The 13213-nt window shown below is 49.2% G+C and overlaps 1 protein-coding gene and 1 long non-coding RNA gene across 8 annotated transcripts in view; one reads left to right on the forward strand and one right to left on the reverse strand.

The window, feature by feature from the left end:
- Nucleotides 1–13213, reverse strand: part of ADGRB1 (adhesion G protein-coupled receptor B1) — a 288143-nt gene that overhangs the window by 115707 nt on the left and 159223 nt on the right. For all 5 annotated transcript variants that reach the window (XM_066175225.1, XM_066175218.1, XM_066175211.1 and 2 more), the window contains exons 14-17: nucleotides 12326–12469; nucleotides 9779–9854; nucleotides 5691–5793; nucleotides 4627–4670 (exon numbers count right to left, since the gene is read on the reverse strand). In XM_066175225.1, the coding sequence (XP_066031322.1) occupies nucleotides 4627–4670; nucleotides 5691–5793; nucleotides 9779–9854; nucleotides 12326–12469 (367 nt within the window). The remainder of the gene's footprint in view (nucleotides 1–4626; nucleotides 4671–5690; nucleotides 5794–9778; nucleotides 9855–12325; nucleotides 12470–13213) is intronic.
- On the forward strand, nucleotides 8275–10282 carry LOC136284816 (uncharacterized). Of its 3 annotated transcripts, none has more exons than XR_010719305.1 (3): nucleotides 8275–8423; nucleotides 8750–9080; nucleotides 9787–10282. It is a non-coding gene; the product is annotated as an uncharacterized lncRNA (long non-coding RNA). The 3 variants fall into 3 exon arrangements; XR_010719303.1 differs by lacking the exon at nucleotides 8275–8423 and adding an exon at nucleotides 8535–8627; XR_010719304.1 differs by lacking the exon at nucleotides 8275–8423 and adding an exon at nucleotides 8535–8627 and having other exon boundaries at nucleotides 8750–9062.

Here is a 13213-nt window from a genome sequence, read left to right on the forward strand (position 1 = left end):
CTCCAGACCCTTCACAGGATCACAGGATGGTTTGGGATGGAAGGGACTTTAAACATCTTCTCATTCCAATCCCCTGACATGGGCAGGGAAACCTTCCTCTATTCCAGGTTGCTCCAAGCCCTGTCCAACCTGGCCTTGGGCACTTCCAGGGATGGGACATCCACAACTTCTCTGGTCATCCCAGTCTCCAGGGTTTGAACACCACCCTCACAGTAAAGGATTTTTTCCTAACACCCAATCTTAATCTACTTTATTTCACTTTAAATCCATTGCCCCATATCCGATCACTCCATGCCCTTGTCAGACATCCCACACTTTGTGGTTTGTGACTGTCCCTTTCCATCTCACACCAGTTCTGCCCATTTGTCTGATCCCACACTCAAAGAACACCCAAACACAGCTTTGATGTTCTGAACCCAGACTCATCATCCCCGTGCTCCAGCAGGACTGCTTTGCAACACTAAATATTCCCACATCTTCCTTTGCAGCCACAGAATCATGGAATTGTTAAGGCTGGAAAAGATCATCGAGCCCAACTCTTCACTCAGCACTGCTGTGCTCACCACTAAACCTCATCTCCAAGTGCCACACCCATACATTTTTTGGACACTCCCAGGGGTAGTGACTCCACCACTTCCCTGGGCAGCCCATCCCAAAGCCTGACCACCTTCCCAGTGAAGAATTTTTTCCTAACATCCAATCTAAACCTGCACTGGTGCATCTTGAGGCTGTTTCCTCTTGTCCTGCCACTTGTTACCTGGGAGAAGAGACTGACTCCAGCCTCATTAAAATGTCCTTTCAGGGAGTTGTAAAGAGACATCAAGTGATGCTGTCACTACCAGTAACAAGCCTTGGCTCTGTCTCCCTGGTCCCATTGCCACGTGAAATCCCTGTTATTCTCCAGGGCAAGGCAGGTGAGAAATACAACCCTGGTGATGCACAAGAACATGAACACACATCCATGGCTGTTTTTATCAACCCCTCTCCTGTCCCAGCAGGAGAAAGAGGGAGCAAGAGACCAGATCCTGCCTGGGGTTTTCACTTCATCAGGGCTAAGCAGCCAATAATTACTCCAGATGAATACCCTTGGAGGAGAGCCAGAGAATCCCAAATCATTCTCTGATTTCAACTTTCAATTTACTCAGCCTATGCTAAGCTCATTAATCACACTCGCAGCACCCAACACAACAGAAATCAGTCCCCGATCTTCTCCCCTCCTATTTCATGCCATGAGGAGTTGGGGGCAAGGGAAAGAGAAAAGAGAGGCAGAGGTGCCACCCACGAATCTCACAGTCACTCAGAGGGGCTGGGATTACTAAATCAAAAATCCATTGTTAATAGTACAAGCTTAAATATCCATCTAAATGCAAATGAATGAACACTCAAGGGTTCCTCCTCTTCTTTTATTTCCAAGTGCTCTGTTCGACAGCTCCATCTTTGAGGAAGCACATGGTCACCACATAATTGTCTGGTCCTAATTGCAATTTTACAGTCCAACCCTCCACAGCCCATGGATTTTAAGTGGCCTTTAAAGGGTTTTGGCATGCTCCGGATGGGATTGGAAGCTCAGGTGGCTGCAGGAACAGCTCTCATGGGAGGATTGCTCCAGGTTTCCAGTTTCTGTACCTGTTCAGCCACAGGAGGCAAGGGTTAAATCCAGAGGCTGGGTCCCTGGAGTCAGGGGGAATTTGAGTCACCAAGATCTGCAGCCTCAGGTGGGTGACTGTGAGTGTGGGGAAGCCCCACCTGGCCACCCATCATTGGAGCAGGAACATGGAGAGAAGCAAAAGAGGAACCTTGAGGAGTCTCAGCATCTCCTGAGAAAGCAACACCACAACAGGCTGGCTTGGGCTGCACAGGGAATGTGGCAGGGTGGAGAACAGGCAAGGGAATGAAGCTGTAAATCCATTAAATTGGTCAGAACTGGGAAACAGGATTTCACAGAATTGCAGAATGGTTCAGCTTGGAAGGCACCTTCAAGAACATTTAATTCCAACCCCTCTGCCATGGACAGGGACATTTTCCCCTAGACCAGGTTACTCAAAGCCCCCTCCAACCTGATCCTGAACACTTCCAGGAATGGGACATCCTTAGTTTCACCCATTTGCACAACCGCCTGATGGGACTGATTGGTGGGAAAACCTCCAGCTCACAGGGAGAGGTGGCAGGAAGGAGAAGGTGGGAGCAAAGAGAGGAACCACAAAAGAGTGGCTGAACCACGGGGTTTCTTGGCACAGAGTCATCAGTCAGGTGACTCTACCACATACCAGGCAACAAGTTCAGGGTGCAGCCTAAAAGGTCTTGTTCCAAGCAGGAAACAATTACCCAAAATTTTGATTCAAACCACTTGACAGCTCCAGAACGCTGTTCCAGCTCGAGGTGAGCAGTAAGGACCGGGGAACAGGGTTTACATAATTTGCCTTTCATTAGACTTTCCCAGGAGGCAGCAGTGGTAGCAAATCAGCTTTAAAATGTTGTGCAAATCAGCTTTTAAAATATTGCACAAACAGCTTGGCAGCTCCCCTCGCCAGAGCTCGCTGGATCAGCTCTAAGTTTTGGAACACTGTCCGAGCAGAAATCTGCTGACATCAGGATCTGGGGCTTTTCAGCTGCTCGAGATTGTAAATGTTAGTTCCAAACACTTGCAGGCGTGCACACACACCCCCAAAACCCCAAAACACGGGGAGAATGGAGGCTTAGCAGTGACATTTGCACAACCAATATGCTGGGGGGTTGGAATCCATCCTTGAAAACTGAACCGTGGCATTGGTGCCAAGAAATTTCCTGCTCAGCTCTTATCTCCCACTCTTTGGTGCCAGGAGGGATGCAGGGATGAAAGATTGAAAGGAATCCCAGCATCTTGCACTCCCAGAGGGACAACAGGCAGCCCAACAAGCTGCTGAGCCTTGGGAGGAAGAGTGTGGAGCAGCCAGAGCTCCCAGGGCAGGGAGTGACCTGGTCTAGGGGGTGGGAATGTGATGATCTTTAGGATCATTTCCAACCCAAACCCATTCTCTAGGATGAGGCAGAGATGATGATGCTGAAGTGGGCACTGCTCTGCCTCCAGTTCAGAAATTCCATCCAAACCTCTCAGTCCATGCTCAGCACTGGGAAAACTTTCATGTGTCCCACCAGGCACTTCCCAGGGCCAGCTCTGACAGATCTCTGTATCCACCCTGAATGGCATCCCTGTCCCTCAGCCACATACAAACTGGATTTTGCTCTTTTCATGCTCAGTCTGCAGCTAATTAAATCCAGGTCTGAGCATGGCAGGGAAACATCTCCATGCTCCTGGACACAACCCTCTCTCTCTCTTGGAAAGCCAAAAGCAATGGGATGGAGTGCAGAGCAAAAGGGGCAATGGTTCCAGCTCCTGCCTTTACTTGCCAAAAATCGGGTTGTTGTACAAGTGCTTTAATTCCATTCCAGCGTGGAGAAACAACAGATCTAGCAGAGCAGGCCAGCTCCTGAACCTGCCCACCAATCCAACCCTCTGTGCTGACCCACACACTCTTCGGCACACAGAAAATATTATAAAACCCTCTTTTATTAACTTCTTAGAACTCCACCTGCCTCTCAACCATCTTCTAATGCTGGAGCAATTTTCACTAGAAGCCAGAGGGACCAGTTCTGCCTTGGGCTACAACACGGGTGTGATCCTACAAGCAGGGAGACCCTCTAGGTTCTTCAGATTTGCTTTGGATCCACTCAGAGTTGCCAAATTAATCCCAGACCAACAAGAACTGAGCTGAGTGTAAATATGCTGCCTGCCTCTGTGTGCATATGCTACTTAATGGAGCATAAAAGGACAAGAATGGAATCATTTTTCAGATGCTGCTGGTAATAATAATAAATAATAATAATAAATGCAGGGGCATTTGCCAAATGCCTGAGATCTCAAGGAGAGGAACTGACTGCAAGCAGAAGAGGAGCCAGGTAGGTGCTCAAACTGAGATGCAAAAGTCAGTGAAGTAAAACCACTGTTAAATCAAGCACTTTGTATCCTTGTCAAATTCACTCAGGATTTAAGACCTCACTTTCAGAGTGGGGTTTGGTTTTTTTCTTTCTAAGACACACATTCTTTGACAACTACTCCCCACATGGGATTTATGGTCCCAACTCTTCATGGTAACTTGGGATTGCTTTTTTTCCCCTCTGGCCAAAACCACCTAACTCAAACCCTCCTGAACAGCACCAGTCATCCCTAGAATTCTGACAAAAATCACTTTTCAATATCACAGCAGCACAACATAAAGTTCCTATCACCTGAGCTTCACCTCCACAGGCCCTATTTGCAACTGATTTTTTGTCACTCTCCTTTATGGTGCATGATTTGGGGTGAGGGCTGCAGAAGGACAAGCATGGCTTTGCTGAGTTCAGTCTGAAAACTTCCACAGTCCTGCGTCCCAGTTCATGCATCCTTTATGTGGAAAAACCCAGAACAGCACTAAAAGACAGCTCAGAGAGGAGCAGTGCACGTGTGAAGGAAGGGGCACTCCCCACCAGGGTGAGGAAAACACTGAGTATAGAAAGTGAGAACTGACATATCGTTGCTAAAACTGTGATGATTTCGCCCAAAAAAAGCAAACAGACCTGTGAGAGTAAAGGGAAAGCCGCAGAACTCACCCATCATTTTCATCCCACAGGATGCAGGTCTGGTTGGTGGTTCCCTGCCAGGAGACAAGAAAGGGAAAATAGAAACAAATCAGTGTCATGCTATTTGTGGAGTGTCTGGACTGGAATGAAGAATGTGGGGCCTGTAAATCCCCTTCCACTGCTCTAAGGATGAAGTGTCTGGGATACACCAGGTGAGCTGCCATGGATCTCAAATCCTTGGAATGCCTTTTGCCACCCTGGGATTGAAAAGCCAGCATAAAATATGCCTTGGTTTGTTCTGCATCACGACCACTGCAGAGGGATTTGACTCTGCCTCTCTCCTGACTCAACCTGCGGATATTCCTCCTTATCCCTCCTCTCACACAGAATCCTTTTGCTGCTCCCTTCTGGAAAGTGGATCAAATACAGCCTCTGCTTTTGTGGGACAGAACCACAGCCCTGCAGGAGGGGGTCAGGTGTGTTAAAACCCCTGGAAGAGGTTTGCCTCTGACTCCAGCTGTCTGAGGCAGCTTTGGAAAATCCCTCCAGGAGAGTCCAGACACGACAGATCTTAATATTCATGTTGTAGAGCCTCAGGAGGGCATCTAATCTCCACAAGGACAAGCCTTGGGGTATGTAAATGTCCATCCCATAAATCTACTTAGGGTTGAGCAGAAGAACCTGGAGGGAATTTTTGCCTGCCTTGGAAAGAATTGAGGACAACAGTAATATTCCGGAATTAATGGAGGCAACCTTTCCCCCTGCCTTTCCCTCCTCAAGGAAGACCATGGTTACATCAAGTTATTTTAATGAGCGCACAATTATTCCTGTGTGATGATGCCCACAATGAAATGGTGTGAACTGGGGACAAGCATGGCCCAAGTGTTCCCTGTGCCAGCAGTGTCACCCTCCTGCTGCTCTGGAAATGAAGTTTTTGGAGGTTTTTTTGGGGAAGATTGAAGGGTCCTGTGCCAGCAAAAAAAAAAATATGTCAGGAACCCATCAAAACCACCACCTTCCCTGCACCACCACATTCCTGCCCTGGAGAAGCAAAAACAGCCACGGGATGGGGCAGGTTCCCAGGAACCACTTACGTTGTACAGGTGGGAGAATTCGATTTCCAGAGGGGTGAGGAGAGACCGAAGGAATGGCTTCACAGTCACGGAGATGACTTTGGAGTTGAGAACGGTGCTGTTCCTGGGGAGGAGAGGGGAAAGAGAGCTTTTAGAGGGATTTTTGTGGAGCAGGGGATCCCATGGCAACCATCACTGGTGGTGCAAGGTTTAATGTACGCAGTGCAGAAGGGGTTGACCCCATTGTTATGAAATACCCCCAAGGACATTTGCTGCTGATAGACCCCATCCTCTGCCCTCTGGGCTCCCCTCACAGCCAATCCACATTTATCCCTCTAAAATCAAACCATTTCATAAACCTTCTCAACCCCTAAAGCAACGGGACTTCAGAGTCTGTATCTATCCCAGAAATAAAATATTCCTGGGCTCATTTTCTGTCCCTGCCACGAGGAAACAGAGCTCATGTGGACTACAGTGATGCTTGTAGATCCCTTCCAACTCAGAATATTCTATGATTTCACGTGTTTTCAAAAAAAAAAAATCCTTTTTTGCCTCTCCAATGCTGGCTTAGCCTGCACTGCAGTGAGGCTGAGGCATAGTTGCTTATCCATGGGGCAGCACACAATCCTGGCTGGAGGCACTGGTGTGTATCTGCATTCCCTGAGGACCAAAAGCAAACAGAAAAAGGCCAAACCTTTCGTGTAGATGTCTAAATGTCTGTGCCCAGACAAATATTGTAATAACTCTGGCAGCCCTGGGAGATTTGGCTCTTGGGAGGGGCAATAAGTGAGGAGGTATCTCCCATTCCTGGAAAGCCAAACTCTTTGTCGACACTTCCCTGGACACTGAATATGTAAATACACGGTGTTTCCTTGTTTTTTCTGCAGTTTATTGGTGTTTAAAGAGGCAAAAGGCTTAAAGTACTGAAAGTGTTGCCATGAAGGAATTGGTAGTGGAGTGGTAGATCCAGATCAGGCTGTTCCCGGCCCCTGTGTGGCATCCACGGACAAAGGAAATCCTTCCTTATCCAAATCTTCACCAAATTTGCAGGTACTGCTAAAAATCTTTTACTTTCCTCTCTGGATTTTATATTTCTTTTTAAAAAAGAATTAGGTGGGAAAGTTCTGCACTTGCCTAACAGCAGCTAAAAAAAATAGGGTTTAAAGAAAAAGAGGAAAAAAAATATTTGGAATTGCCCATGGATGTGTAAGTAAATGCTCAAAAAGCCAATGTTTCACCAACACTAGAGGGAACAACAACACTGATTTAACTGGGAAAGAAAAAAAAAATCAAAAAATATTTTTTCCTTTTTTAAAAAAAGGAAAAAACTAAACAAGAAAATGAAGAAAAAAAAGAGAATGAAGTGACAAAGCCCAGCTATCACCCTACAGAGGAAAAGGAAAGGAGTAAATCAATGGGAGTAGGCAGCTGTAAGAAGATAAAAATGGGATCTGCTGAAAGGTAACCACCAATGCATGTCTTCATTAGAGGCTGTGTCTGTAAGGGTCAGTCCTCGGGTCAGTGCTGCTGAATATTCGCATGAGCAGTGGGGATGACACCAAAACCTCCTTGTGGAGGCTGAGGAGCAGGTGAGAATCGATGCAGCAATCACAGACAGAAAGAGAATTTGATTTTTCAGCATGGCAAGCTGTTAAAACACAGAAGTCATCGGTGTGCAGACCATGAAGGGTGAGCAGTGGCCAAGAAACTGCAGCTCAGCCAGAAGCTGAAGGAGGCTCATAAAAAAATGGAGAGCAACTTTTTATGTGGGTAAATAGTGATAGCATAAGGGGGAACGGTTTTAAACTGTAAGAGGAGAGGTCTGGATTAAATGTTGGGAAGAAATTCTTTGCTCAGAGGGTGGTGAGGCCCTGGCACAGGGTGCCCAGAGAAGCTTGGGGTGGCCCTGGATTCCTGAAAGTATCCAAGGCCAGGTTGGATGGGGCTTGGAGCAGCCTGGGGTAGTGGAAGGTGTCCTTGCCCATGGCAAGGGGTTGGAATGGGACGTTCTTTAAGATCCCTTCCACTGAGATGAAGCAAAGAACTTCTGTCTGTACCCTCCTTGCCTGGATTCCACTGTGCTGTTGGGTTCAGTTTCACTTTGAGAGAGGAAAACAGCACAGGGATTTCGAGGCAGAGACACAAATCGATCCAGGTGCAGGAAAACAAACAAAATCTCTCTGTTGGAAGGCTTGTCTGATAGCTCCTTTGCATGTGGGGAGCTTTTCAGTCACCCACCCGAAGGCCAAGTGCCTGGAAGTGAAAGTCAGACAAAATCAGCCTTAAAAAGAGAGGCAGGCTCCTGGCAGAGAAGGTAATTAAGCAGCTGAGCAGCTTGTCGGGGGTGGAGGACTCAGTGTCACGGGAATCTTTCAGGAGGAGGACGAGTCGCTTTTCCTACAAGCACGTTGCAGCCCAGCTTCTGGGAGGAAAACAAAACACACGGAGATGGGGCTTGAGCAGGAGCTCAGAGGAGCTCAGAGGGCTCCTGAGTGGCCACCAAGGGTGTGCAAAGAGCTGTGAACACAGTGCTGGGTACACGGGGAGGTCCAGGCTGGTGGTTCTCTGCTGTCCGTGTCCTCTGCAGCAGAGTCCAGCTGGGACCAAGCGCCCCTCTCACCTCCCTGGCTTGGAAAATCAGGTTCTGTGTGGAGCCCATTCCAATTGTCACAGCTGCCAAGATCCGCTGGGCTCTCTGGATCCAAGGGGACAGAGTAATGTGTGACTCAGAGATGGAATTGCTGCTTGGGGGAGGTAAATTGGGACAATTAGGAACAGCTCAGCTGGTGCTGTTTGCTGAGTTAAATCTACTTTTTTTTCCCCCTTCTTGGAAGAATTACTCCGCCTTGAATCAAAGTGGTTCAATCCAGGGTTTGGGTTCATATTTCTTACGTGTTCCCAGGAATAGCTGCTCTCCTCAGTGGTCAGAAGTATTTTTTACCCACAGGCAGCTCCATGGTTATTTAACAACATTCTCCTTTTTAATGCTGTGTCCATTTGCACAGCGCTGAAGAAAGAGATGTTTTACTGCTGCTTCTGCTTTCATTTATCTTTTTTTTTTTCCCTTTGACTCTCCACAGGTGATTCAAGACTGGAGATTTTTTTAAAGAGGGACTGTCCTTTAATTAAGGAACATCTTAAATCAGCTCTCCCGTGGGAACTCTGTTCAGAGGCTGCGGCTGCCGCAGCTGCTGGTTATCAGAGCTCATTCCGTGCTTGGCCAGAGGAAGCTGAAATACCACTGGATCATTTGAGCCAATGATGTTTATTGCCCTTCTGATCTAATTCCCACTGCTGTAATGGAAGATATTACAGAATACAGTTGGCTGACTTGCTAATTCCTCTCTGCACTCACTCGGAGCTCTTTTGCCATTGCCAGTGCTAAATCTGGAGGTATTTAAATGATTATCGGTGAGGAGAGATGCCCTGGTGTTTATGGTAAATGGGCTCACGCTAATCAGTGCAGAACAGATTTAGAAGGTGCCTTAGGATGCTTAATTTACTGCCTCAGTACCAGTCTTGGGGAGGAAAAAACATAAAAAAAAGAGCGAGGGGAAAAGGGAGGGGAGCGAAGAAAAGGGAAGGGAGCGCTGAACTCAAAAGCTTTGGTGCCCGAGGCAGTTTGCAGCGTGGGGAACACGGCAGACATGTGCAGCCAGGCGTGCTCTGCTCCCCTCTCTCCTCCCCGAGCCTGTCTTCTGCCTCTCTCCAGGGCTCCGTGTGCCTGGCAGCTCTCCGGCAGCTCGGGGAGATCGGGGCAGCTGAGCCTCCCCCATCTGACAGGGCTGCCAAAATCCCTCGTGGCCGGGAGGGCAGGGTGAGGCTCCATCTCTGGAGGGCGAAGGCTGGCAGGGAAGGATGAGACGGCAGCACTGAGCTTCCTCCCCTCCTGTCTGGGGTGCTGCACGTGGGTGGGGAAAACATTCCTGCACCTCCGGCAGGCGATGCATGAGCCTGGCCCCACCTGAACACGGTGGGCAAAATATCCCCACTGCAGGTCAAAAATCTGTCTCGTTGCACCCAGTGATTGGAGGACCAGTGCTCTGCAGCCAGAGGGACCATCCTGGTGATTCCCCAGCTGTTCCCCATCCCCAGGTAGCCCCTCTTACTTCTGCAGGGAGAGGATGTTGCCCACGTTCCGGTACAGCACGGTCCCAACCACGAAGACAGAGGAGTCGTCCGACACTGCAGGACACCAGAGGAGAGGGAAGAAGACAACAGCACTGAGACAATCAGGGTGGCAGCTGTCCCCACGGGACACCCAGGGGCAGGATCTGGCCTCTGGAGGAGCATGGCCAGAGGTGGAGGGCTCTGTGTTGGGGCACGGCCCATGCCAACATCACTGCAGTGGGATGCAGTGGCTGCTGTCACCACAGGGAGGGCTCAGCTCCTTTGGGGTGACCTGGCACCCCAGATTTCTGCCCTCACCAAGGCTCCCCCATTCAGAAAGCCCCAAATTCCTCTGACAGCGCCACAGCAGACAAATCTGCAGGGGGGAAAGGTCTCTTGCAGCCACCTGGAGGCCTTTGGAGCCATCCACAGCGATCAGGCCATCGGAGAGAAGAGCTGCGCTCGGGCCGACAAGGCCAGCTGGAAGGGGAGAGGTCCCGCTGCGCCTGCTCTGACCCCAAAACTCATGTGCTGCCTTTGGGGGCTGCAGCAGATCCAGATGAGCCTCTGAATCATCTGTGTGACCTCTGGGCATGTCACTTGACCTCCTTCTCCTCTTATTTTTCCTCCTCCTCCTCCTCTACTACCTCACGGTGCCCAGCTGCAGAAAGAACTTCCCCAGATAAACCACGAGCAGCAGAGGCAGGCCCAGGGCTGGATTTTCATGGGGAGAAAAAGCAAGTGGCTGGGTGAAAAGCAAGGCTGAAGAAGCCTGGGAAAGCACCAGGTGGGGCTCCTCTGCTAATCTTGTACTGAGGTTGAGCTGACAGTGTGTCTGCTCCATCACTGCAGGACAGGCACAGCTCTGCATGTCCGTCTTTCTTATCATCAAATTGGGATATCTGGGGAGCACACAGCTGGGAGAGACTGACAGACAGGCTTGCAGAGCAATTCTGTCACCCAGCTGCATAAATCAGTGTTGGTCCATCGAAATCAACCGTTCAAAGTCAACTCCCAGCAGTGAAGGGGTTTGGATTTGGTCTCATGAAGCTGCCTGTCTTCATCACTTTGTTCAGGATAGCTACTCCTGTTCCCAGAGAAAAGTGAGGATCAAAACCAATCGAGGTGGATTTCTGCAGGAATCACTGAGTAACCCCTCAAAAACTACACCACCAGCACAAGATATTGAATAAAGCAGAGGCAGAAGAGCCCTGGGTGGTACTCAGGAAACCATGGAGAGGTGAGCACTGATTGGAATTTGTTTCCTCAGGGTGGATGTCATGTTTTGTTTGCTCAGTCACTACAGCTCGAGGGCCCTGGAGCAGCTCTGTGTGAGGATGCTGCCAACAGAAATCTCGAAAACAGCTCCATGGGGAGCTAGATACTTTTGGGGCAGCCCTCAGCCTCAGAGCAGGATCAGCTCTGTCTTGGTCTGGTCCAGCAATTTTTCCAACAAGTGATTAAAGATTTCTAGAGGTGAAGGCACCACAGCATCCACAAACAAACTGGGATAATGCTCCCAACGTGCTCCAGCTTCTCCCAGGGAGCTCAGGCTGTCTGCAAGGCACAACCAAACACAGGCAGTGCTTGACATAGTCCTTGCTCTGCCAGTGACTCACTGTTTACCCTTGGGGGTGTCACTTAACTGCTCTTGCCCTCAGATTTCCCAAGTTGAAGTGATGGCTGATGCCATCCCCGGCAGGGAGGCCCGTGACAAAAGGTCCTGGTGTGACAACTCGAGGCCAAAGTTCTTTTGCAGCAACAGCTCAGTCTCCAGCCTCTGTCCCAAGGAAGGCGGAGCCAGCAGCTCTCAAAGCCACCAGTGCCAAAAGTAAATCCCATCACCTCCCAGCAATCAGCCCAATTTAGGGTCCTGCTTTTGAGAGCTCAGGGTTCATTCCTGCCAAGTGTTGTCTCTGCCAAAAGATGAGCACCTTGAGTGTGGTTGGTTGCTGGGACTCTCATCCATCAGACCATCCCAGAAACCTCCAGGTGTTTTTCCAGATCTGGCAGTGAGGCCACCTCGGCTGAGGCACCACCTCCATGCTGGGGTTCCTATCCATGCCCTGATGTGGAGCATCAGTGATAAATGCCTCTGAATTTCATTCCTGGGGGCAGGAAATTTCACACAAGGGCCATAAATCCCCAGATCTATCAAAGCTTGTCCAAGCAGCAGACTCAGAGCCATCAGCTGCTCAGTCTGACCTGCTGACTCCCAGCTACTCACCCTCAGATGGCTCCATCAGGTCTGGATCCAGGCTTGGAGGGCACCTAAAGCATTGCTTGGCAATTTCTCCTGCTTCTTTAGAAAAAGATAAACATCCACACCCAGGCACTAAACCTGCCCCTGAACTTTTGTGAGGAGTTTAGTTTGAACTCTTAGTCAGGCCATATTTGAAAGCCTTATTTGCACTCATCAATGCTTTGATGTCCAAACATTTGTGAGCAAATCCAGCTGATCTGGAAGAGGATTTGAAGACCAGGCAAGCAGAAGGAATTACTCTTAGAAAATAAAGGAAAAAAATTGTGTTGGCTGTGCCGCCTACCTGAGAGCCCTGAAGACAGGATGCTCTTGGAGACAGTGACCTTGTCCTCCGAGTTCTTGGCCCAGTCCACCATTCCCCTCCAGCCTTTCATGGGGAACGTGATGTCAGTTGCTGCGTTTGCAGGCAGTTTGTGAATGCCGAGGACTGAGGAGAAGCAAGAAATAGAACCAGTAAGCGAAACCAGCCTCAGTAAATTCCACATATGCTCAAGAAAACATGGGAAGCGTTAGTGGGAAAGCAGAGAGATTGGATCTTGGGAGCCACAGGAGTGATGCACTCTTAAGGAAATGTCTGTGCATGAAAGAAGATGAAATTAGGGCTTGTGCTTTGCTGAAAGGGTCCTGCCTGCATTAAATCTGGCAGAGGAGAGTGTGGTCCAGCACCTTATCTCCAGGAGTTGCCAGCAGCAGCTGATAAGAAGTGTGAGGAGGAAGAACAAGACATCTCTTGGTCTGTCCTCCCAGCAGTCAGCAGGACTTCCTCAGCTCCTGGCTGCATCCAGACCATCAACTTTAACAGCCACCAATGGACCTCCCTTTTGTGCACTTTCCTAATCCCATCATGAACCCATCTGTACTTTTTGGCTTCTGCAACCTCCTCTGGCAAGGAGTTCCACGCTGCGATTGTGCACACAGCATCAATCAAACACTGCCTGCTGTTTGCTCGCTGCCTCCATTGGCTGCTGGGCTGTTCTTGTGTTCAAAAAACTAAAAGAAAGAGCCTAATTCTGCCCAGTTCATCATCTGTTCTCCATTCAGTAGATATCTCTCAGATCTCTCTGTGGATATCTCTCCTTCCTCATGAAATCCCAACTTCTTTGGAGAGAAGCCACCCTGTATTTATGCCCGTCCATGCCTTCCCCCAGACCTTTTAATGTCCCACCACCTG

This window comes from Chamaea fasciata, unplaced genomic scaffold, assembly GCF_029207755.1.
Source record: "Chamaea fasciata isolate MVZ Bird 193981 ecotype frontalis unplaced genomic scaffold, bChaFas1.0.hap1 SCAF_1, whole genome shotgun sequence".
In the NCBI taxonomy this organism is placed as follows: Eukaryota; Metazoa; Chordata; class Aves; order Passeriformes; family Sylviidae; genus Chamaea; species Chamaea fasciata.